The sequence below is a fragment of the Perognathus longimembris genome, chromosome 28 (assembly GCF_023159225.1).
Source record: "Perognathus longimembris pacificus isolate PPM17 chromosome 28, ASM2315922v1, whole genome shotgun sequence".
NCBI lineage: Eukaryota > Metazoa > Chordata > Mammalia > Rodentia > Heteromyidae > Perognathus > Perognathus longimembris.
Genome location: NC_063188.1, coordinates 24,799,311 through 24,825,400, shown reverse-complemented (window position 1 = coordinate 24,825,400; position 26,090 = coordinate 24,799,311). Strand labels below are relative to the sequence as shown.

The 26,090-nt window shown below is 43.1% G+C and overlaps 1 protein-coding gene across 2 annotated transcripts; it reads right to left on the bottom strand.

Moving 5' to 3' along the window:
* Positions 1–2,658: 2,658 nt before the first annotated feature.
* On the bottom strand, positions 2,659–21,862 carry LOC125343980 (NFKB activating protein). Of its 2 annotated transcripts, XM_048336584.1 has the most exons (10): positions 21,636–21,862; positions 21,347–21,599; positions 16,075–16,155; positions 14,734–14,804; positions 12,834–12,977; positions 9,846–9,909; positions 6,822–6,931; positions 6,403–6,478; positions 4,061–4,210; positions 2,659–2,845 (listed from the first exon to the last, which is right to left on the bottom strand). In XM_048336584.1, exons 1-10 carry the CDS (start codon positions 21,730–21,732, stop codon positions 2,671–2,673), a joined length of 1,221 nt encoding a protein of 406 aa, XP_048192541.1. In that variant the 5' UTR covers positions 21,733–21,862; the 3' UTR covers positions 2,659–2,670. The 2 variants fall into 2 exon arrangements, with proteins under 2 accessions (XP_048192541.1, XP_048192540.1); XM_048336583.1 differs by having other exon boundaries at positions 21,347–21,862.
* Positions 21,863–26,090: the final 4,228 nt, after the last annotated feature.

Here is a 26,090-nt window from a genome sequence, read left to right as displayed (position 1 = left end):
ATGCCTACTGGTTCAGTAGTTGTGGGTTAAAACAGTATTTTCCTACAAAGGTTAAATAGAAAAAAAACTTTACATTCCATATTTTGTAACAGGGCTGCCTTATTTTAAAAAAATCCACTGATGAAAAATCACTTTATTGACCTATGTAGGGGATTAAAGCCAGGATCTTGCACATATTATGTAAGTATTCTACCACTTGAGCCAAGCCCACAGCTGGAAAAAATGAAATTATTATATGGAGAGAGGTCATTTTATAAAAGCACTCATCTAAATTGACCCTATGCACAGTGATGGAGATCCAAACCACCTGCCAACCTTGCCAAGTATGGTGGCTCACGCATTTAATTAATCCCAGCACTCAGCAGGCTGACAGAGGATTGTGAGCTTGCAGCCCGCTTGGGTTACAAAGTAAGTTTGAGGTCAGCTTGGTGTATGTAGAGAGGTTTCTTTATGTTAAAAAACCAAAGAACAGGGGCTGGGAATATTGGTAGAGAGCTTGCCTCATATACCTGAAGCCCTGGGTTTGATTCCTCAGCACCACACATATAGAAAAAGCTAGAAGTGGCACTATGGCTCAAGTGGCAGAGTGCTATCCTCGAGCAAAAAAGAAGCCAGTAACAGTGCTCAGGCCCTGAGTTCAAGCCCCAGGACTAGCAAAAAAACAAAAAACCAACAACCCACAAATAACAAAAATCAAAGAACAATCCTGAACAAAAGCAGCCAAAACATCCACATCCTCCCTTCATTCGTTTGGCCAAACTGTAATGGAACAAAATAGGAAAAGGAAAAAATAGGACCTCATACTACTAGGATTTGCACTTTTCATAGAAGTAATAAGGTAGAGGGAACAGATGACACAATGTGAAAGGAAATGCACTTATTACCTGATGTATGTAAAGGTAACCCTGCTGTATATCACCTCTAAAACAGCAATAAAGTAAACTGGAAAAAAAGTGATAAAGTAATGTGGCTTTACACAAATTTAAGGATTAAACTGAACAATAGATATTAAAAGAAAAAAACCCTGAAAGGCTTAAAATGTTTAAAATAAAATCTTTTCATCACTCAAAGGACAATATTAAAATGTTTATATTTTAGCTTCATCCTTATGAAACAACTACATTAAAAATACTGATTCACTGTATTTTGCATATATTAGCATGCTGGAGTACAGTTGGTTCTCATTTGTTTTATATAGTATCCTAGAAATAATGTACGTACATTGGCACAGCAATAGACTTCTGAAAAATTTATACTTGAAAAGGTTTTTTTTTGGTGCTGTCCAGGGGCTAGAACTTAGGGCCTGGGCACTGTCCCTGAACTTCTTTTGCTCAAGACTAGTGCTCTACCACTTAAGCCACAGTGCCACTTCTGGGTTTTGGGTAGCTAAATGGAGATGAATCTCATGGACTTTCCTGTGTGGGCTGGCTTTCAACCATGATCCTCAGAGCTTAGCCTTCTGAGTAGCTAGGCAGAGAACTGGCACCTGGCTTAAAAGTAGGCTTTTTTGTTTGTGATGCTGGAGAGTGAACTCAAGACATCTCTAAGCTACATTATCAGCTCCAGAAAATATTAAGTAACTTACTAAGAATTTATAACATTGAATATTCACAAATCTGTGAGTTTGCTTTTTGGTTTGTTGGTATGAGAGGTAGGGACTTAAATAACATAATTTCCAGGACAGATTGTATTATAGAATCAGTTTTTAAATTCCAGATATGCTTTTTATAGCAAAATCTTCATGCTAAGAAAAGTAGCCTCCTATATTATTTCTATCCAGTCAGGTTCTAACATATTCAATACAGAATGATAATTCCACACAAGTTTGTGATTGGGGTGGGAGTGGACATGAAGTAGCGCCAGTAACATCACTAAACCATTGTGTCTCACTGAAGTTTCTCATCTGGCTCCTTCTCTCTCCATGTTACTTCTCTTAAAACAATGGAATTTTTACTTTTTTGTTTTTGGTGTTGGACTTGGGGCTTGAACTCAGGGCCTGGGCACTGTCCCTGAGCTTCTTTTGGTCAAGGCTACTGCTCTACCACTGGAACCATAGCTCCACTTCCAGGGTTTTTTTTGTAGTTTATTAGACATAAGAGTCTCATGGACTTTCCTGGCCAGGTTGGCTTTGTACTGTAGTCCTCTTGATCTTAGCCTCCTGAATAGCTAGGATTACAGGCATGAGCCACCAGCGCCTAGCTAAAATTTTACTCTTAATTGGAATTTTCAACCAGAAATTCATGGCAATCCAAACAACCCAATGAAATGACCAAAGATGTATGAATAAGAAGCATTCTTTTTTGTGCCAGTCCTTGAACTTGAACTTGGAGGGGCTTGAACTTGGGGCCTGGGTGCTTGGCTCAAGATTAGCGCTCTACCACCTGAGCCACAGATTCCAACTTTTTGGTGGTTAACTGGAGATTAGAGTCTCACAGACTTTCCTGCTCAGGCTGGCTGCAAATCGAGATCCTCAGATCTCAGCCTCCTGAGTAATTAAGATTATAAACGTGGGCCACCGGCACCTGGCTAAGAAGCCATTTTTAATTGAAGGACTGAAAGAATTTAACAGAAGGCACGGTAGCATTGTAAAGCTTGCACAGAGCATACTTTTCTGTATATATGTGTGGAACCATGAATTTTGTTTTTGTTGTTGAAAAGTCAGATAAATCTTTATTTGTCATCCTTCCCTTTAGTCTTTCGGTATACCATTTCTCGAAAACTGGCCAGAATCTTGTTCTCTCTCTTCCGTCTCTCTTCTTGGTTAAAAGATGCAAGAGCTCTCTTCTCATCAGCACTATAGATCTGGTTTTCTTTGCGCAGTCGCACAGCCTCCATTCGGCGATGCCTAGTGATAATTTTGTACATGGCTTAATTTCTCAATATTTTCATAGGATTTTTAATTTTTAAAAAAATAATACCGAATGGTGTATTTAAGAACGTATGCATAGAAATTTGAATGTGTTATCAGATGATCACTGATTGTATCTGATGATGTGTCCTTTGTTCATTTCTATAAGCATGTAAATAATGATCTTTTTTTTTTTGCCATCCCTGGAGCTTGCCTCAGGGCCTGAGCACTGTCCCTGGCTTCTTTTTGCTCAAGGCTAGCACTCTGCCACTTGAGCCATAGCGCCACTTCTGGCTGTTTTCTACATATGTGGTGCTGGGGAACAGAACCCAGGGTTTCATGTATGCAAGGCAAGCCACTCTTGCCACTAGTCCATATTCCCAGCCCTCAAATAATAATGTAGGGTGTTCTGTCAACAAGGAATTGGGCTGAAGTCAAATCAGTCATATTAGAAGTAAAGGGAGAGGGAACTATGCCAGTAGTCACAGATTTGCTTTTTTTTTGTTTTTGTTTTTTAAGGTCTGTTTATTTATTTATTTTTGCCAGTTGTGGAGCTTGAACTCAGGGCCTGAGCACTGTCCCTGGCTTCTTTTTGCTCAAGGCTAGCACTCTGCCACTTGAGCCACAGCGCCACTTCTGGCTTTTTCCATATATGTGGTACTGAGGAATCAAACCCAGGGCACCAAAATACGCTGGAAGAGGAGCTGTGGCTCAAGTGGTAGAATACTAGCCTTCAGCAAACTAGCTCAGGAACAGTGCCTAGGCCCTGAGTTCAAGCCCTAGGACTGGAAAAAAAAAAGAATCCCAAATTCAATTTTGTCTTCGTACTGCTTCCTTACTCCTCCTCCTTCTTCCTTCCCTTGCTATTTCTTCTCTGCCAAAATGCCACATTTTCATGGACACTACTATAAATAGCTTATCTTAACTATATATTGGCAGTGGAGAAAATATCGATACCAAATATGAACTAGAAAAGTACAAGGGAAATACAGCTTCTTTGAAGTTGGAGATATAGTTTAGCTTTATACATACTTGGGAATGTAGCTACATGTGTTTATATCATTAAAACCATCATCAAACCTGTATTTATGCTACGTTTTCCATTAGGATGTAACCACTTAATGAAGATCAATCAATAATATATAATTCTGGTAAAAATGAAGGAGGAAAGGGGCTCATTATAGAAACTAAATTCAAAGTCTAAGCACATACCTGCTACCACTCATTACGTAACCAGAACATTCAAATGATGCAATTTCTTCACTGGTCAAGCCAATTTCACCTCTCCGTGGAATACGTTTTCCAGCTTTTACATATTCAGCCATCGCTGCACCTTCACCAGGTAACAGAGCATGGCCATAACTGCAAAGTAATTCAGAAGTCAGAAAATGTCCATTAAAATTAGCATGTCATATAAAAAGCTCATCATCTAGAGAACACAGAACATTTTCTCTCAGGCAGCAGTAGGAATAACAGTACTGAGGACTGTGCCAAGAAGACCACAATAGGAATTGCCTTATTTTAATCAGTGAACACTATACTATGACCTGTTTAGTAGCACCCAAATAGAAATAATTTGGAAGAACTAAATGATTGTTGTAATTTATTTATTTATTTTTTCTTATTTATTGTCAAAGTGATGTACAGAGAGGTTACAGTTTTATACATTAGGCCTTGGGTACATTTCTTGTACTGTTACCTCCTCCTTCATTCCCCCCACCCCCCTTGTTGTAATTTATGATTTATAATCGTGGGTTAATTTTATCCCTATAGGTGCTGCCATCATTGCCTCTGCCTCTATTTCATTCCCTTTCTCCTTTTTTCCTTTAAAACAGCAAAAGAGTCTCTAATTTACTTGTATTTTGTTTTTTACTTATTTTTCTACTTTTTTTTTCCTGGCCAGTCCCGGGGCTTGAACTCAGGGCCTGGGCATTGTCTCTGAGCTGCTTTTGCTCAAGGCTAGCACTCTACCACTTGAGCCACAGAACCACTTCCAATCCAGCCTTTTCTGCTTACATGATACTGAAGAATCGAACCCAGGATTTCATGCATGCTAGGCAAGCACTCTACCACTAAGCCACATTCCCAGTTCGAGTATCAGTGTATTTTTAATATCTAAATTCCCTTCTATGAGCTCAATGCTGGTGGCTCATGACTTTCAGGAGGCTGAGATCTGAGGATCACAGTTTGAAGCCAGTCTGGGCAGGAAAGTCCTTAAGACTATCTCCAACTAACCACCTAAAACTGGAAGCGGAGCTGTGGCTCACATGGTAGAATGCTAGCCTTGAGCAAAAAAGCTCAAGGACAGTGTCCAGGCCCTGAGTTCAAGCCCCAGGATTGGCAAAAAAATAAACAAAAACCCTCCACTGCTACTGGATAGCAGTTCAGACAAGTGACCACTTCCTCCTGTGATTGACTAAGGGGAAGAGAGACTATATGCCTGCTAGGAAGGGTCTACAGCTCTATGTCAGCAATAAAATAGCTACAGAAAAAAGAAACCCCACGTTTCTTCTCCCCTAAAATACATTTTAGGATCTTGGGGCCCTCAGGGGGAATTTCAGGCAGAGTAGCTATAGGAAAAGAATGCTGAAACTGACCTTCTCTCTTAATCATACCCTAGGGGACACCCAGAATTTCTTTCTCCTTTCCTCTCCTTCCCTCTCCCCATTTTAAGATAAAAAAGATCAAATCTAACAGGAGAGATAGGTGAGGAGAGACAGACATAATATTGTTTTTAAATAAATATAATAAGGGCCAGACTCAGAAGTTGAAACCCTAAAGCAACTAACAAAGTAGTTAAGTTCTCCTCCATTGAAATGCTATGTTTCCAACGTGTGTGTATGGGAGGGGGAGACCTAAGTGAGTCTGGCGATCTAAAACTGCCCTCTCCTTTGAAATGACAAAAAAATTTGGCAACTTCAGGCAAATGGGTAGACAGTAAAACAGAAGCTTATCAAGAGAGAAGTCCTAAATCTCACCTCTGATCTCTGTTTGTGCGGAGGGAGGCATAGAGACATCTCCATATATACACTAAACTAAATTCACAGCCTGACATCTCTATATTTTAGGATAAGTAATACCCACTTTGGCTACCCAGAAGTGCTGTTGAAGTGTTGGGAGTTGCTAGATAACGTGGTGTTTTCTGCCAGATCCAAAAGAAGAAAGGCAGGACATATTACCATTTTAACTACATCTCCTGCATGGGGAGTAAGAATTTCACTTTCTCTCCACGTTATTTATTTATTTATTTTGCCAGTCCTGGGGCTTGGACTCAGGGCCTGAGTACTGTCCCTGACTTCTTTTTGCTCAAGGCTAGCACTCTGCCACTTGAGCCACAGCACCACTTCTGGCCGTTTTCTATATATGTGGTGCTGGGGAATCAAACCCAGGGCTTCATATATACAAGGCTCAGCCCTCTCTCCACTTTAAACTTTGCTCTTGAATCAGCTACCTCAAGCCCACTGTTTCCTTTAATGGCCACTCTCTCTATTAATCTCCTTGCTTACTTAGCCACTTATAAATGAATGAATAAATATAAAAACACTGGTACTTACTTCAAAGGTTTATCATCTTGAGAGGCAAGTGTTTTTGGAGCCTCTGGGCCAATTAAATCCGAAGGTTCTTCAGCCTCTGTAGGAAAGATATTCATTCAGAAATACATTTTATTTTATTTTTTTTTGGTTATGGGGCTTCAACTCAGGGCCTGGCTGTCCCTGAGCTTTTCTGCTCAAGGATAGGGCATTACCACTTTGAGCCACAGCCCCACTTCCAGTTTTCTGGTGGTTTACTGGAGATAAGTGTCATGAACCTTCCTGTCTGGGCTCATTTTGAACCAAGTTCCTTAGATCTCGGCCTCCTGAGTAGTTAAGATTACAGGTGTGAGCTACTGGTGCCCGGCTTACATTTGCATTTTGACTAACCAGTTACTTTAATATTTCATCTGTTTTGAGTAAAAAGTCTATAAAGAACCTACTTGATCGTTCCTTCCAGGGATTTTCCAGGAATTCTTCTTGGGAATCTTTTGAGCTTGAATCACTAGACTCTTTTCTGCTCTTCTTGGACTTCTTTTTCTTATATTTCTTCCTGTAGAGATTATAATTTGATAAAAATTTCACTAAACACTTCCATGTTGAAGGGAATCTTGTTTTTTCTTACTTTTCTTTTTAAAGTGTCTGTCATGGGGCTTGAACTCAGGGCCTGAGCACTGTCCCTGAGTCTTTCTGCTCAAGGCTAGAGCTCTATCACTTAAGCCACAGCCCCACTTTGTTTTTTGGTCATAAATTGGAGGTACAAGTCTCACAAACTTTCCTTCCTGGGATGGTTTTGAACCTGGATCCTCAGAATTCAGCCTGCTCAGTAGCTAGAACTACAGGCATGAGCAACCAGTGCCTGGGTAAGCATCTTATTTTTCAAGGCAATGAAAAAAACTGATAAAAATTGTCTGAATTATCAGCTTGTTCAAAGTTGCTAAATCTTAAAAATCTAAGTAAATCATGCTTTACTAAGTAAACAATGAAATATAGTTCTCATGTAGAAATACCATAGAAACTAGAGTTTGGGCTGGGGATATGGCCTAGTGGCAAGAGTGCTTGCCTCGTATACATGAGGCCCTGGGTTCAATTCCCCAGCACCACATATACAGAAAACGGCCAGAAGTGGCGCTGTGGCTCAAGTGGCAGAGTGCTAGCCTTGAGCAACAAGAAGCCAGGGACAGTGCTCAGGCCCTGAGTCCAAGCCCCAGGACTGCCCCCCCCCAAAAAAAAAGAAAAGAAAAAATGAAACTAGAGTTTAAAAATAGATTATGCACTGGGTGCCAGTGGCTCTCACTTGTAATTCTAACTACTCAGGAAGTTGAGATCTGAGGATCATGATTTGAAGCCAGCCAGGGCAGAAAGTCCCTGTGAAACACTTATCTCCAATTAACCATTCAAAAACCTAAAGTGGCATGCTATGGCTCTAGTGGTAGAGTGCTAGCCATGGGCACAAAGAGGCTCAGGGACAGCTCCCAGGTCCTGAGGTCAAGCCCCAGAACCACCACCAACAACAAAATAGACCTTGCTAGCACAATGGCTGACACCTTTGGTACTAGCTACCTGGGAGGTGATGAGGAGGATTGTGGTTTGAGGGCCATCTTGGGCAAAAAGTTAGCAAGCCCCCATCTCCACTAATAAAATTAGGAATGGTGGGACATGCCTATCATTCCAGTTTTGATGGGAGGCATAAATAAGAGGACTGAGCTCCGGTTAGCCTGGGCAAAATGAAAAATGCTATTCAAAAATTAAAGCAAAAAGTGCATCAACTGTCCCCCCAAAACCCAAACACCCTCTCCACTTTAACCAATTTGACCATAATAATAATTTTGAGTATAGTGGATTGAAATATATCAACAATGTTTAAATCCTTGGGTTCATAATAATAAGAAAAAGCCCATTTATTATTATTTTGAAAATTCATAAAACAAAAAAAAATCAAGCAATTATCTTCACATTACTCTGCAAATTGCACTTTTGGGGTATTTAAATAGTTACTGTGAGTGAACTTTTTTTTTGGTCGTGGGGCTTGAACTCTGGGCCTGGGTGCTAGCTGTCCCTGAGCTCTTCAGTTCAAGTGCCACTTCCGGTTTTCTGGTGATTAATTAGAGATAAGAGTCTCTTGGACTTTCCTGCCCTGGATGGTTTTGAACCTCGATCCTCAGATCTCAGCTTCCTGAGTAGCTAGGATTACAGGTGTGAGCCACCAGTGCCCAGATTGAACTTTTCTTTTCTTTTTTTTTTTTTTTGCCAGTCCTGGGGCTTGAACTTAGGGCCTTAGCACTGTCCCTGGCTTCTTTTTGCTCAAGGTTAACACTCTACCACTTGAGCCACAGCGCCACTTTCAGCCTTTTCTGTTGATGTGGTGCTGAGGAATCAAACCAGGGCTTCATGCACGCAAGGCAAGCACTTAACTACTAAGCTATATTCCTAGCCCCTTTGTACTTTTCTTAAAGAACTATTCTAGCTAATGAGGGACAAGGCAACAAACAGTACAAGAAATGTATCCAATGCCCAACGTATGATACTGTAACCTCTCTGTACATCAGTTTGATAATAAAAATTTGAGAAAAAAAAAAGAAAGAACCTTTGAATTAAACTATCACTGGACTATATTTCAATCCAGAATGACATATGTGTATCTACACAATGTCATCACTGGCTGTTTATATGGCAAAAGAGAGAATCAGATATTATTTGCCTGATGCAAGTACACAGTCACAGACAAGCGTCTGAACCTATTACCCTGTAGGTAATATTAGAGGACAGAAGAATATGGACGCTACAAAATCATTGCAGTTTATAGACATTATTTGGACTTGGATTTTTATTAACTACAGGAAAAAACCCTACTAAAAATTAAGGATTGCTAAGTATTTTAGACATAATAGCGCGCGTGTGTGTGCCAGCCAATCCTGGGGCTTGAACTCAGGTACTGGGTGCTAGCACTCTACCACTTAAACCACAGCTCCATTTTGGCTTTTAAAACCATAGCTCCACTTTGGCTTTTTATGTAGTTAATTGGAGATAAAAGTCTCACAGACTTTTCTGCCCAGGCTGGTTTTGAACTGTGATCCTCAGATATCAACTTCCCAAGAAGCTAAGATTACAGGCATGAACCACCTGTTGTGACTTCATGGATTTTCTTGCTCAGGTTAGTTTCGTATTGTTATCCTCAGATGTCAGCTTCCTGAGTAGCTAGATTATAGGCAGGAGTCACAAGTACCTGGTTTAGTGGCATTGCTTTTGGTTGTTTTAAACAATGACTATTCTTTAAAGAAAGGTGTTAATTTGTTTATGGATGGAACAATATCTGGGATTAGCTCCAAAATAACTGGGGAGTATGGAGACTGCTCATGAGGTGAGAGTTGTTCACAATAAGTGATGGGCAAATGGGGGATCATTATACTATTTTACCTAATTTTAGATATACCTTAACTTCAAAAAAAATAAAAGGAAAAACTTACGATTTGCGTTTCTTCTTCTTTTCCTTCTTCTTAGCTTTTTTTGCTCTCCTTTTTGTATCTTCATCTGCAAATTAAAACACACAATTGAAAAGAAACTTTAAATTCCAAATCCCCTGCCAGTGAGCCAATGGTTCACAACTGTAATCCTAATTATTCAGGAGAACAACATATGAGGATCATGGTTCAAAGCCAGCCTGGGGAGGAAAGAATATGAGACTCTTTTCTGGTGGTTAATTGGAGGTAACAGTCTCGCAGACTTTCCTGTCTGAGCTGGCTATGAACTGCAATTCTCAGATATTAGACTCCTAAGTAGCTAGGATTATAGGAGTGAGCCACCAGCACCCAGGAATGTGAGACTCCTATCTTCAATTAACCACCAAAAAATCCAGAAGGTGTGACTCAAATGCCAGCCTTGAGCAAAAAGACTAAGGGAAAGTGACCAGGCCCTGAGTTCAAGTCTCAGTACTCTCTCTCTCTCTCTCTCTCTCTCTCTCTGTCACACACACACACATACACACACACACATACACTCTAAAACCCTAATATTTTCAGTATATAACTAGCCTAGTGCTATTTTATTTGTTGTTATAGAGAAATTAATTCTACCACTTATTTTAATTTTCCAGAAACTGTACTAGTACAAGGAGCATAGAAATTAAAGTCACATCACGTATTAAATGATTTAGGAAATTACTACTAATTTACCAAGGGAACTAATGATATTTAATTAAGTAGAAAACGTTCTTTTTAATTTGTTTTGTTTTTGTTGCCAGTCCTGGGGCTTGGACTCAGGGCCTGAGCACTGTCCCTGGCTTCTTTTTGCTCAAGGCTAGCACTCTACCTCTTGAGCCACAATGCCACTTCCGGCGTGTTTTTTTTTCTATACATGTGGTGCTGAGGAATCAAACCCAGGGCTTCAGGTATACGAGGTGAGCACTTTACCACTAGGCCATATTCCCAGCCTGAAAATGTTCTTTTTAAGAGACACATAGGCTGGGAATGTGGCTTAGTGGTAGAGTGTTTGCCTAGCATGCATGAAGCCCTGGGTTTGATTCCCCAATACCACATAAACAGAAAAGGCCAGAAGTGGGGCTGTGGGTCATGTGGTAGAGTGTTAGCCTTGAGCACAAAGAGACTCAGGGACAGAGCCTAGGCCCTGAGTTCAAGGTTCAGGACCAGCAAAAAAGAAAAGAAAAGACACATGTATACAGAAATATTTAGCATTAAAGCTAGATTTGTGCTTAATTTAAGATAATCCAGTCTCCTAGAAGCAAGGAAGAAAAAGGATGACAAGGACTAGGTAAACCTGTGTGATAGGGAAAAGGTGCCATTATGTGATGCATCTACCCTGGAGGAGGTACCATCTGGTTAAACATCACCTAGCAGAGGGCACAATAAGGTACTTATAAACATGTAATTACATAAAATTAAGGGACACCAACTAAGAGGCATTGTACTTATAGAGATTTGTTGAATGGTGACCCCCTTTTTACAATTAAAGCTAATAGAAATATACTTTAAAAAAAACAAATTGGATATTTGTGTCTACACGTGCACACCTGTGTGTGTATATGGAAGCCCATTCTGGGGCTTGACTTCAGGGCCTGGGAGCTGTCCCTGAGCTTTTTTTTCCTTGCTCAAGGCTAGTGCGCTATCACTTGAGCCATATATCCACTTCTAGCTTTTTTCTTTGTGGTTAACTGGAGATAGGAATCTCACAGACCTTCCTGCCCAGGCTGGCTTCGAACTGAAATCCTCAAATCTCAGCCTGTGAGTTACTAGGATTACAGGCATGAGCTACAAGCACTTACAGGCACTTTTGAGACAGAGTCTTAATATGTAGCACAAGCTGACCCCACACTCTAGATGTTCCTGCCTCAGCCTCTATTGGATTACAAGCTTGAACTCAGGGCCTGGGCTCTGTCTGTGAGCCTCTCTCTGCTCAAGGCTAGCACTCTACCACTTGAGCCACAGCACCACTTCTGGCTTTTTCTATATATGTGTTGCTGAGGAATCGAACCCAGGGCTTCATGCATGCTAGGCAAGCACTCTACCACTAAGCCACATTCCCAGCTGGCAATAATTTTTCAAGGTAGTTTTTTATGATATACCAACTCAGATACAGTACCACGTATTAATTGGCAGTTGGTCTGAAAGGAGTAATTCATAGCATGATTCTTTAAAAACTGCAGAGATGCCTTGTAAGCATGAGAATCATACCAAAGAGCCTTCCATGGAGCAGATATGCCCAATATGGATTGATTTGGCACCACATGTGTTACAGTCCAACCTCCAGAGTTGCTTGATGCCATGTGCTTTGTACAAGGATTCATTAGTGTTTTAAAGTCAGTTTGCTAAACTTTGAACTCCATCTGTGACCTCAGGTATGGTATTTATCACCTGCTCTCTACCTTCATTTCCTTATATGTAAGATACATAGCAATGTGTGCAATACATAGCAATAATAAGCATTTAGTGGGGTACCTGGCACAAAGTCGGTGAGAAGTCAGAAAATTCACTATTTGTACTTTAAGAACCTTCATGAAGGAATGATATTTCTTAGAGGGAAGGGTTTAGGGAGTGTGATAGAGGGGTGAAATATCAGAATATAGTGGAAATGTGTGGAGGTAAAACAACAAAATCCTGCCCCACCCCAAAAAAGTGATAGAAGCCAATTAAGAAAAGAATTTTTTTTTTTTGGGCCAGTCCTGGGCCTTGGACTCAGGGCCTGACACTGTCCCTGGCTTCCTTTTGCTCAAGGCTAGCACTCTACCACTTGAGCCACAGCACCACTTCTGGCCGTTTTCTGTATATGTGGTGCTGGGGAATCGAACCCAGGGCCTCATGTATATGAGGCAAGCTCTCTTGCCACTAGGCCCATATCCCCACTAGGCCATATCCCCAGCAAGAATTTTTTTCTAAACTAAGTTTTAAGGAGTAAACCTAGTTTTTGAAGCAAGATTTGTAGAATGGTGTTGGATTTCTTACCACTGGAGTCTGTTTCAGAATCAGAGTCACTGTCACTCTCTTCAGAATACTTCTTGTGTTTTCTTTTAGATGATTTTTTCTTTCTCCTTTTCTTGGACCTTTCTTTTGAATGACCAGATGACTTCTTCTTTTTCTTCTTTTCATCTATCATAAATACACATAAAAATTACCTTGTAGCCGGGTGCCAATAGCTCACATCTGTAATCTTAGCTACTCATGATGCTGAAATTTGAGGATCCAGGTTCAAAGCCAGCCAGAGCAGAAAAGTCCATGAGACTCTTTTTTTTTTGGCCAGTCCTGGGCCTTGGACTCAGGGCCTGAGCACTGTCCCTAGCTTCTTCCCGCTCAAGGCTAGCACTCTGCCACTTGAGCCACAGCGCCACTTCTGGCCGTTTTCTGTATATGTGGTGCTGGGGAATCGAACCTAGGGCCTCGTGTATCCGAGGCAGGCACTCTTGCCACTAGGCTATATCCCCAGCCCGTCCATGAGACTCTTATCTCCAATTAACCACCAGAAAACTGAAAGTAGAGCTGTGACTCAAAGTGATAGCACATTAGCCTTGAGCAAAAAAGAATTCAGGGACACAGCCTAGGCCCTGAGTTGAAGCCCCACAACCCACAAACAACAATAATACCTTTTAGCCGGACACTGGTAAGCTCACACCTGTAATCCTAGCTTCTTAGGAGGCTAGATCTGTGTATTATAGTTCAAAGACAGCCTGAGCAGGACATTCTTTTTTCTGCTGATGTAGGTCATAGGGCTTGAACTCTGGGCCTGGGCGCTGTCCCTGAGATCTTCAGGTCAAGGCTAGCAGTCTATCACTTGAGCCACAGTGCCATTTCCAGTTTTCTGGTGGTTAATTGGAGATAAGAATCTCATGGACTTTCCTGTCCAGGCTGGCTTTGAACCACGATCCTCAGATCTCAGCCCCCTGCCACCCCCACCCCCCGAGTAACTAGGATTACAGGCATCAGCCACCAGCACCCAGTACTGGGCAGGAAATTCTCTGAGACCTTTTTTTTTTTTTTTTTTTTGGCCAGTCCTGGGCCTTGGACTCAGGGCCTGAGCACTGTCCCTGGCTTCTTCCCGCTCAAGGCTAGCACTCCGCCACTTGAGCCACAGCGCCGCTTCTGGCCGTTTTCTGTATATGTGGTGCTGGGGAATCAAACCTAGGGCCTCGTGTATCCGAGGCAGGCACTCTTGCCACTAGGCTATATCCCCAGCCCTCTCTGAGACTTTTAAAGAATATTTTTTATTTTATTTATTTGTTTTGCCAGTCCTGTGGCTTGAACTCAGGGCCTGAGCACTGTCCCTGGCTTCTTTTTGCTCAAGGCTAGCACTCTACCACTTAGCCACAGAGCCACTTCTGGCTTTTTCTGTGTATGTGGTGCTGAGGAATCAAACCCAGGGCTTCATATATACGAGGCAAGCACTCTACCACTAGGCCATATTCCCAGCCCGAGACTCCTATCTCTAATTAAACACTAAGAAAACCTAGAAGTGGAGCTGTGGCTAAAGTGGTAGAACACTAGCCTCAAAAACACCTCAGGGATACTGCCAGGCTGAATTCAAGCCCCAGGACTGGCACAAAACAAAAAATACCTCTTAAGGAAATACTTCTTAACTTCAATTTTATTATATTTGAAATACTGAAAAATAGACAATTACCAACTCAAGTAAAAGCAAAATATAAATAATCTTTAAGTATTCATGAACTTATTTTTAAAAATATTTAATTAACAAGTACTATATTTTAAAAGGACCTTCTGGGGCTTGGATGCAGCTCAGAGGAACAGTGCTTGCCTACCAAGTGCAATATCCTGGGTTTGATCCCCAATACCAAAAAGAAAAGACAAAAATAAAAAAAACTCCAAACAAAATACACACAGTTAAAAGTACCTTCTGAACTTGATGCTGAAGTAGTGCTTTTCTTTGGCTCTTCATCCTCTACTGGTGTATGTTCATCAGAGCTAAATTTAAAGAAAATGGTTCTAAGATTTTTTTAAAAAAAAGTTGTGAAATACAGACCAGAGTACTAAAACACAGATTTAAAAAACTTAAATAACAGCATACACTGTTCAAGAAGCCATTAAAAGCAAGCAGTGGGCCAGGTGCCTATGGCTCATACCTGTAATCCTAGCTACTCAGGAGGCTGAGATCTGAGGATCACAGTTCAAAGCCAACCTGGGCAGGAAAGTCCATGAGACTCATCTCAAACTAACCCCCAGAAAAGTGGAAGTGGTGCTGTGGGTCAAAGTGGTAGAAGGATAGCCTGGAGCGATAAAGCTCATGGACAGCACTCAGGCCCTGAGTTCAACCTCCACAAATGACCAAAAAAAAAGTAAGCAGTGGACCATTTTTTATGCCAGTCCTAGGGCTTGAATTCAGAGCCTTGGTGCTGTCCCTTAGCTTTTTTTTTTTTTGCCAGTCCTGGGCCTTGAACTCAGGGCATGAGCACTGTCCCTGGCTTCCTTTTGTTCAGGGCTAGCACTCTACCACTTGAGCCACAGCTACACTTCCAGCTTTTTCTGTCTACCTGGTGCTGAAGAATTGAACCCAGGGCTTCATGCATGCTAGGCCAGCACTCTACTGCTAAGCCACATTTCCAGCCCCCCTTAGCTTTTTTTTATTCAAGGCTAGCACTCTAGCATTTGAGCCCCAAGCTCCACTTCTGGCTTTTTGGTGGTTAGAGATGAAAGTCTCATGGAAAGCCAGGCAACCGTGGCTCATACCTATAATCCCTAGCTACTCAGGGGGCTGAAATCTGAGGATTGCGGTTCAAAGCCAACCCTGGCAGAAAAGTCCATGTGAGACTCTTATCTCCAATTAACCACCAGAAGACCAGAAGGGGCACTGTGGCTCAAAGTGGTAGAGTGCTAGCCTTGAGCACAAAAGCTCAGAGAGAGCTCCCAGACTCTGAGTTCACACCCCACCAATGACAAAAAAAAAGTTCCATACTTAAAAATTGTGACAGTAAAGCTGGGCTGCCTGTGGCTCACATCCATCATCCTAACTACTAAAGATCTGAGGCTGAGATCTGAGGACTAAAGTTTGGAGCCAGCCTGGGAAGACAAATTAGACTCTTATTTCCAATAATCAGCAACAAGCCAGAAGCAAAAGCATAGCTCAAGGCCCCGAGTTCAAGCTCTAATACCAGAGAGCACATGCACGCACACAGAGAACATTCTGACAGTAGACTTGGGATTCAAACAAATGTTACAATGACTTAAAACTACTTACTCTGGGTCAGGATTCTTTGGAGAAAGTCCCCATACTTCAGGAGCACCCAATTCTCCAATTCTCTCTCTCTCACTTAACCTCCTAGAAGATAAAAAATTTCAATAATAACTCAATGGATGAATTGTTTCCTAAATGTATAACCAGATTCAACAGAAATTCCATTTCCCGTATAGAACTGAAGACTCAGAAATGAACACGCAAACCTATGGCTACTTCATCTTTGACAAAAGAGCTAAAAAAAATAGGATGGAAGAAAGACAGCAAATGGTGCTGGCAAAATTGGTTCAACCCCTGCAACAAACTAAAACTAGATCCTTACATATCACCCTGCACCAGAATCAATTCCAAATGGATCAAAGACCTCGAGATAAAATCAGATACTATGAAAACATTGCAGGAAGGAATAGGAGAAACACTTGGGCTCCTTGGCACAGGGCAAAACTTTCTTTCTTTTTTTTGTCAGTCCTGGGGCCTGAACTCAAGGCCTGAGCTCTGTCCCTGGCTTCATTTTGCTCAAGGCTAGAATTCTACCACTTGGGCCACAGTGCCACTTCCGGCCTTTTCTATATATGTAGTGCTGAGGAATCGAGCCCAGGGCTTCATGTATACGAGGCGAACACTAGGCCATATTCCCAGCCCTGAAACTTTCTTAATAGAGGCCCAGAAATGCAACAAGTCAAAGAAAGGTTGGACAAATGAGATTGCATCAAACTGCAGAGCTTCTGCAGGGCAAAGGGCATAGCTTGCAAATTAAATAGAAAGCCCACAGATTGGGAGATCTTTACCAGCCATACAACAGACAAAGGCCTCATATCTAAAATATACACAGAACTCAAAAAATTAAATTCCTCCAAAACAAATCCTCAAAGAACCAACAGCCCCCTCAACAAGTGGGCTAAAAACCTAAAAAGAGACTTCTTTGAAGAGGAAATGAAAATGGCTGAGAGACACATGAAGTGCTGAACATCACTGGCCATAAAAGAAATGCAAATCAAAACAACAATGAGATTCCACCTCACCCCAGTAAGTATGTCCATTATCAAGAAAACTAATAACAGATGCAGGAGGGGATGTAGCCAAATGGGAATCCTACTACACTGCTGGTGGGAGTGTAAACTTGTTCAACCCCTCTGGAAAGCAGTATGGGGTTCCTCAAAAGGTGAAACATAGAGCTCCCGTGATCCAGCAGCCCCACTCTTGGGCATCTATCCAAAAGATTACAAGCAAGAACACACTAAAGCGACCAGTACACCTAGGTTCATCGCAGCACAATTTGTCATCACTAAAATATGGAACCAACCCAGATGCCCCTCAGTAGATGAGTGGATCAAGAAAATTTGGTACAGAGCTGGGAATAGGGCCTAGTGGTAGCATCATTGCCTTGCATACACAAAGCCTTGGGTTTGATTCCTCAGCACCACATATATAGAAAAAGCCGGAAGTGGCGCTGTGGCTCAAGTGGCAGAGTGCTAGCCTTGAGTAAAAGAAGTCAGGGACAGTGCTCAGGCCCTGAATCCCAAGCCCCAGGACTGGCAAAAAAAGAAGAAGCAGGGGCTGGGGATATAGCCTAGTGGCAAGAGTGCCTGCCTCGGATACACGAGGCCCTAGGTTCGATTCCCCAGCACCACATATACAGAAAACGGCCAGAAGCGGCGCTGTGGCTCAAGTGGCAGAGTGCTAGCCTTGAGCGGGAAGAAGCCAGGGACAGTGCTCAGGCCCTGAGTCCAAGGCCCAGGACTGGCCAAAAAAAAAAAAAAAAGAAGAAGCAAATGTGGTACATATACACAATGGAATTCTATTCCTCTATCAGTAATAATGACATTGCCCCAGTTGTAAGGAAATGGAAGGACTTGGAAAAAAATCATACTAAGTGAAGTGAACCAGATCCAAAGAAATATAGACTCTATGGTTTCCCTCATCCAGAATAATTAGTACACGTCTAGGATAGTCCTAGCAGAAGATCACAATAGCTCAATAGCTAAGTACATAAGAACACACAAGATGATGCTAAGCAAAATGAACTCCAAGTTATGGAAACAAGCGGTTTATCATTGTTGTTATTTTCAACATGTTGAAAATTATGCCTTTTTCTTTTGTCTTTCTTCCCCAGGGTTTTACCCCTGATGTCACTGTAACTGATTTTGGTACCCTGGATATTTTATATACATGTATTGGACCTAGGGGAGGGGAGGGGAATATCAAAATGGAGACAAAGGATAAAAGACAAACCAATGCAACAGCAATACTTACAAAACTATATGCTGTAAACCAACTGTACAACTCATGGGGGGGGGGGAATGGGGTGGGGAAAAGGTGGGGAGAAAATGAGGGAAGAGGTAAAACAAGTTGGATAAGAAATATACGCACTGCCTTACATATGAAACTGTAACCCCTCTGTACTTCACTTTGACAATAAAGAAATAAATAAAAAAAAAGAAATTCCATTTCCCTTGCACATGTTTTCTCTTCTTTGAGGTCTTGCTAACTTGTTCCGACTGGGTAGGAATAGCTGATTTCAAATGATTCTTCCCCTGCTTCAGCCATCTGAGTAGCTTGCTCAACCAGGCACACACCTACACACCTGGATTTCCATACGTGTATATATATTTGCCAGTCCTGGGGCTTGGACTCAGGGCCTGAGCACTGTCCCTGGCTTCTTTTTGCTCAAGGCTAGCACTCTGCCACTTGAGCCACAGCACCACTTCTGGCTTTTTTCTATATATGTGGTGCTGGGGAATCGAACCCAGGGCTTTGTGCATGCTAGGCAAGCATCCTACCATTAAGCCATATTCCCAGCCCCCCTCTAAGTTTTATTTGATGCCTGTTCTGGGACTTGATCTTAGGGCCTGGGCACTGTCCCTGAGTTTTTCTGCTCAAGGCTAACACTCTACAACAGGAACCACTGCTCCACTTCTGATGTTTTTGGTAGTTAATTGGAGATGGGAGTCTAACAGGGTACTGGGAAGTGACATTGTGGCTCAAGTGGTAGAGTGCTCACCTTGAGCAAAAAGAAGCCAGTGACAGTGCTCAGGCCCTGAGTCCCAAACCCCAGGACTGGCAAAAAAAATCAAAAAAGAGTCTCATGGGCTTTCCTGCCCCAGCTGGCTTTGAACCATGATCCTCAGATCTGACCTTCCTGAATAATTGGGATTACAGGCATGAATCACTGGTGCTTGACTTGGACAAAGAAATCTAAAAGGGGAAAAGCTAGGAAACCCATAGTCATAGCAAGAGGCTGAGATCTGAGAATCTCAGTTTGAAGCCAGTCGGCAAATAGGAGAGATTTTTTTTTTTAATTTTTATTGTCAAACTGTTGTACAGAGAGGTTACAGTTTCATATGTTAGGCCGTGGGTACATTTCTTGTCCTGTTTGTTACCTCCTCCCTCATTTCCCCATCCCCCTCCCCCTTTCCCTTCCCCCCCCATGAGTTGTTCAGTTGATTTACACTAAATAGTTTTGCAAGTATTGCTTTTGTCGTCGTTTGTCTTTTTACCCTGTGTCTCTCGATTTTGGTATTCCCTTTCAGTTTCCTAGTTCTAATACCAGTATACATGGTTTCCAATGTACTCAGATAAGATAGAGATAGTGCAGGTACAACCACAGGAAGGGCATACAAGAGGATCATCAATAATAGAAGCTACGGTTTCACATTGCATGTTGAAAGTAATTGTAACAGTGATATAATACTTGTTTCCATAAACATGGAGTTCATTTTACTTAGCATCATCTTATGTGTTCATAAGGGCATAGCTATTGGGCTCTTGTGATCCTCTGCTGTGACTAGCCTAAACCTGTGCTAATTATTCCCTATGAGGGAGACCATAGTGTCCATGTTTCTTTGGGTCTGGCTAGGAGAGATTCTTATCTTCAATTTATCTGCAAAAAGGTAGTAGTGAAGGTGTGGCTTAAGTGGTAGAGTGCCATCTGTGAGGGAATAAGTCCATCCTCAGCCTTTAATAAATACTCAGATTTGTAAAGAGATTTCCTGATAAACTGTAAGAAAGCACAAAATCCCATTGTCATACCTGTTGCCACTTGGCTTCACCTGTATAGTTAATTTATCCTCTAAATGTACAAATGCAATTTTAACCAAGCAGTGCTTGCATCTTTTTCTGGGGTCTGTAGTAAGAAACCATTTGCTTTTGTTCTGTGAATACCTTTATGACAAATTAGCTTCCTAAGGTAGGTGTCTAACCCAACCCGGAACTGTTTTTTACTGTTTCTACTTCTGTGCACTCAACGAATACTTGTTTTCTTCCAGGCACTAATTATCATAATCCTATAAACCCTAGTACTAATTTTAGACTCCACTTCTGTTGGCAGTGCTGGAGATTGAACCTAGGGCCTCAAGAGCTTCCTAGGCAAGCATTCCACCACTAAGTTAAATCCCTAGGCCCCAGGCCCCTTTTAATAGTGAAGAAAGGAAGCTGAAAGGTTAACCAAGGCTATTATTGAGTTGTAGATAAGGGGTTCAAACTCAGGCAGTCTGATACTAGAACTTGTCCTTTTCATCACTATTAAATGTTTTGACTCACACAGCAATATAATAAGCCTCTTCCTTTCTCCTTCTTAAACTATACACTCTCCCCACAATAGACACCTTCATGAGAAGAGATAACTGTCACCCTGAAATAATTTTCCATGGTCAATATTGAAAGCTTTACAAAGACTCTTTCTTTATGGTAATCTGATCTATAGCTTAGCAGATGACTTGTCCCACAATAACCCAATCATAGTTTGTAAGAGGAAGGCTTTCCCCATTCCCAATTTAAACCTTAAGGGGCTTCAAACCCTTTCCAATTCCCCACAAAACATTCCCCTTACATATCACATTGTGTCAAACTTCTCTGTTCCTTTGTTCAACAAGCAATGGTTGCATGCGCGTGACTGATCAAAAGAAAGCTTTACCTTCCCATGGGTTCTGTTAGTGATGGGAAATACAAGATTAGACCCTTAGAATGACACAACCAAGTTCAAGCTGTAGAGAGCTAAGGCTGTCAGCGACATCCACTAATAAATCACAAGTGGAAAGGGGGTGGCCTGAAACCAGACCATTGTGAAGCGGCTTGGGAACGAGTGAAAATGTCAGGGGAGAACAGAAAGAATAAAACGAGAGTTTTATTCCACGAGGGTGGATTTTTTTTTAAAAGGATGAAGCAGGCAGAGAGCAAAAAGCGAATAATCAGAATGTGAATGAATGATAGAGAGGACTCCAAAGGCGGGAACAAGACAAGGAGTTGGAAAAAGACAAGGTATGGCTATGTCACTCACTTCTGCCGAAGGCTTTCCTCTCTTTCCTTGTCCAGGAGGCTAGGCCACGGTTTGTCGCTTCCGTAGGGGCGCGAGTAGCCGCCATAGTAGGTGGACGAGGAGGCAGAGGCGAAGGGGGTGTTGCGTGGCGCGGAGGGGCGTTCGCGCGAACGCGAGCGGGAGCGGTAAGACTGATTTCGGGAGCTTTGGCTGAGGCCGCTCTGATGATGGCTGAGGCCATTGCGATCACCAGACCGAGAACACGAGCGCGAGCGGGAGCGCGAGCGGCGGCCTCGCGGGGAGCGGGAGTATTTGCTGGGCTTGGGGCTCCTCGAGGAACTGCGACGTTTTCCTCCGGAGCCACAGGCCTCCCACTCAGGGCTCCGGGATCGAGACACCGGAGACATTGCTGCAGCTGTTGCCGACGCGGCAGGACATGAGGTGGCCCTCACGACCCTGGAAGAATGTCGACTGCCTTGGCTCCCCCAAGCCGCGCCATCCAAGCGTCTAAACCCGATGAAACCCTGGAGACTGACAGTTCCGGGTGCGCCGGGAAACTCCTTCCCCAGATTGCCGGAGGGCGCCGGCCAATGAGAAGGAAGGTGTGTATCCGTGTAAATGCGTCGGTCAGGAAATTGTGTCCCTGAATTATCTGGTTCCGAGGGAAGGTCCTCAAATCGAATTTGCATGGATCATTGTCTTTATGACTTTCAAACTTGAAATACCAGAAGGGAAAGACGCGTATTCATACAAGATTCATTTCGCTGAGGAGCTATACAGACAAAAGTTTTCTTTTGGCCTTTCCTGGGGCTTCAACTCAGGCCCCTGAGTTTCTGTGCTCAAGGGTAGCGCTCTACTACTCGAGTCCCAGAGCCTCTTCTGGGTTTTTCTGACTCTCACAGACTCTTCTGCCCGGGCTGGCTTAGAACCGTGATCCTCAGATCTCAGCCTCCGGAGTAACTAGTGTTAGCATTTCCCTAGCATCTGGTCCTCAGCTCCTCCCACTAGCCCCCAGATCCACCCATACCTAATGAGCTGCTCCTACTTACTACCTAACTTTACCCCCAGAGAGAGAAGCTGCCACCTGGATAAGGTGCAGACGCCATGTAGCTCCCTCTCCTGTGGGAACTATGGCCCCACTAATAAATCTCCTTATGAACCTTCTTCTCCTGCCTGTGATTATCTCCTCATGGTCCTCTGGGATGGCCGGGACCTATGCTTTCAACTAGGATTGCAGGTGTGAACCACTGGCCCCGGCTGCAGTTAATTTTATATGTGAGTGTGTGTGTGTGTCTGTGTGTGTGTGTCTTGTGTGGTGAAGCGCCAGCCTTGAATGGAAAAGCTGAGAGACAGCACCAAGTTTCTGAGTACAAGCACACACACACACACACTCCTCCAGCTTTTTGCTGGTTCATTGGCAATAAGCATCTCACCAACTTTCCTGCCTAGGTTGGCCTTTGAGCCATGATTCTCACCTCTTAGCCTCCTGAGTAGCTAGGATTGCAGGCATAAACCACCAGCACTTAGCCAGTCAACACTTTCTTGGGGGGACGGGTGTGGGGGGGGGCAGGAACCAGTACTGGGACTTGAACTCAGGGTCAGGGCGTTGTCCTTTAGCTTTTGTGCTCAAGGCTGGTGCTCTACCATGTGAGTCAAGCTTCACTCTTGGTTGTTTTGCTGGTGAATTGGAGATAAGAGTCTCACAAGCTGGGCTTTGTTGGCTCACGCCCACAATCCTACCTCAGGACGCTGAGGTCTGAGGATCGTGGGTCAAAGCCAACCAGGCCAGGAAAGTCTTTGAGACTCTTATCGCCAATAAATTACAAAAAAACCCACCCAAAACCAGAAGTGGAGCTATGGCCCAAATGGTAGAGTTTTAGGCTTGAGCCAAAGAAGCTCACGGTCAGCGCCCAGGCCCTGAGTTCAAGCCTCAGAACTGACAAAAAAAAGCCTCATAGACTTTTCTGCTGGACTGGCTTCAAACCGAGATTCACACACATCTTAGCCTCCTGAGTAGCCAAGATTACAGGAATGAGCTACTTGTGACTAGCTAGCCAATTCTTTTAAAAAAGAGTTCCTTTCCCCCACCAGGGTGCTGGTGACTCATGTATATAATCCTAGGTACTCAGGAGGCACAGATCTGGGGATCATAGTTTAAAGCCAGCCCAGGCAGGAAACTCCATGAGACTCTAGCTCCAATAAAAACTACTCAAAAAGCCAGAAGTGGCACTGTGGTTCAAGTGGTAAAGCGCTAGCTTTGAGCCAAAGAAGCTTAGGGACAGTATTCAGGCCCAGAGTTCAAGCCCCACGACTAGCATTTAAAAAAAATCAGAGATAAATCCAACAGACATTTATTGAGTATGTACTATACACTAACAGTGATGTTATCTTTGGAGATAATCCTGTGGACTTTACACTCTGAAGAACATACCAAACATGAAATCCAAGATAAATGTAGTGGAAAATAGAATAAGGCATTAGGCTACAGAGTGAGTAGAGAAGCTCCCCAAAGGAAGAAATATTTAAGCCAAGACTTAAGGTTAGGGGAAAATGCAAAAATATAGTTTTTTTTTTTTGTCCAGTCCTGGGGCTTGGACTCAGGGCCTGAGCACTGTCCCTGGCTTCTTTTTGCTCAAGGCTAGCACTCTGCCACTTGAGCCACAGCGCTGCTTCTGGCCATTTTCTGTATATGTGGTGCTGGGGAATGGAACCCAGGGCCTCATGTATATGAAGCAGGCACTCTTGCCACTAGGCCATATCCCCAGCCCCAAAAATATAGTTTGGAAACGGGTAAGTATACACCATAAATGGGCACATTCAAAACCTCTTAATTAAAAAAATAACAAAAATGTGTTAATCTCTAAAAAATTGAGGTCTATACTTAAGCTCATATTGCTTTAAAATTAATTTACTTCATTATTATTATAGAGGTGATGTACTAAGGGATTACAACTACATGAGTCAGGTAATGAGTACATTTCCTTTTGTACCATGTCATCTGTTCCCTCATTCTCTCACAGTCCCTCTCTCCTGTCTGCACCCACGGGTTGTATAGTTCACTTTCCTCAATGATCAGTGAGCTTCACTGCTGCATTAAGTTCACATTTTTAATTCAGAAAAATGTATGTCTTCTTTGTTTTGTTTTTTTTGCCTGAACTCAGGGCCTGAGTACTGTCCCTGGCTTCTTTTTGCTCAAGGCTAGCACTCTACCACTTGAGCCACAGCGTCATTTCTGGCCTTTTCTGTTTATATGGTGTGGTACATGAGGAATTGAACCCAGGGCTTCATATATACAAGGGGAGCATTCTTGTCTCTAGGCCATATTCGCAGCCGAAGATGTACAGCCAAGAATGTCACTTAGAACATTCACTTCAAAACACTGACAGGTTCTTCTTCTTTTTTTTTTTTTTTTGGCCAGTCCTGGGGCTTGGACTCAGGGCCTGAGCACTGTCCCTGGCTTCTTTTTGCTCAAGGCTAGCACTCTGCCACTTGAACCACAGCGCCACTTCTGGCCATTTTCTGTATATGTGGTGCTGAGGAGTCGAACCTAGGGCTTTATGTATAGGAGACGAGCATTCTTGCCACTAGGCCATATCCCCAGCCGCGCCCCCCTCCCGCCCCCCGCAATATTTTAATCTCCCGGCTGTATAGTAAGTTACAAGGCAGCAGATGCCGCCTTCAGAGCATGCGCCACGCGGCGCTTCTCAGCCGCGCCCCTCCTCTTTGCACTCCTTTTCCGCACTGCCCCAGCTCTCCGCCTCATCTTGTTCGCATTCGGCTCATGCTTTTTCCTCCAATCGTAACCCCCAAACCCGAGTTGGGAGCCACCCCCGCGACAGCGTCACGCGGGAGTGGGGTGGGTGCGCGACAGAAAGGGCATGTGACGATGTGACGCAGGTGCACTAGGTGATCGGCCGCAGCACCGCCTTTGCCACCAGCTCGCGCACTCGCGCGGGAAGGCAGTGCAGAGCTGGTAGCTGCGGCGGACACGCGCCATGCCTAGGCGGCGGCGGCGCGCGCCGCTCCCGAGGTTGAAGGCCCGGTAGCAAACGTTACCGTCCAACTCGCTGGGCTGTGGAAGATGGGGCGCTGACCCGCATCAGGAGCTGCATCTTGGCCCGCCTCGGACATCAAAGCATTGCACATGCTGTTGGCTCCGAGCAAAGGGCCACCTACCTTTTTATGGTGGAGGTTGGATCTTCAAAGATTTTTTTATTAGCATACATTAGTTGTCATGACGAATTCTGTTGCGACATTTAATACATACGAATGATCAATTTTACAGAGTTCAAATAACAGGTTAAAGAATTGTCCCCAGCCAGTGCTTGTGACACATACCTTTAATCCCAGCTATTCAGGAGGCTGATCGCTGAGGATCACAGTTCAGAAGCCAGTCCAGGAAAGAAAGTCTATGAAATTATTTTCAACTAACCATCAAAAAGCTGGAAGTGGAGCTGTGGCACAAAGGGTAGAGCACAGAAGCTCACAGCTACCACTCAAGTCCTGAGTTCAAGCCACAGGACTGAAGAACAACAAAATCCCCAAACCAAAAACCTTGAACTAAAACAAAAAACATCTCATCAAATAGGCTTAAGAAAACTGTAATTATTTATGCAATATTCCCTCTCTTTTTTTTCCCCTCAGACCTGAAGACTGAACTCAGGGCCTTGTACTTGCTGAGCAAGTGTTCTTCCAGAGATAAATCCTAAACCCCTACTTATGCATTCTCTGAGATTTTAAGTTCCACTTGATATTGCGTTTATGA

Bases quoted from the DNA above. Each gene is read 5' to 3' on its own strand.
- LOC125343980 (XM_048336583.1), bottom strand. From the start codon at position 21,732: ATGTCTCCGGTGTCTCGATCCCGGAGCCCTGAGTGGGAGGCCTGTGGC. The intron at 6,932-9,845 runs GTAAGTTTTTCC...TAATCTCTACAG, and splicing joins AAGAAGAAGAAACGCAAATC to GAAGAAATATAAGAAAAAGA. The intron at 6,479-6,821 runs GTAGGTTCTTTA...TCTTTCCTACAG, and splicing joins TCCCTGGAAGGAACGATCAA to AGGCTGAAGAACCTTCGGAT.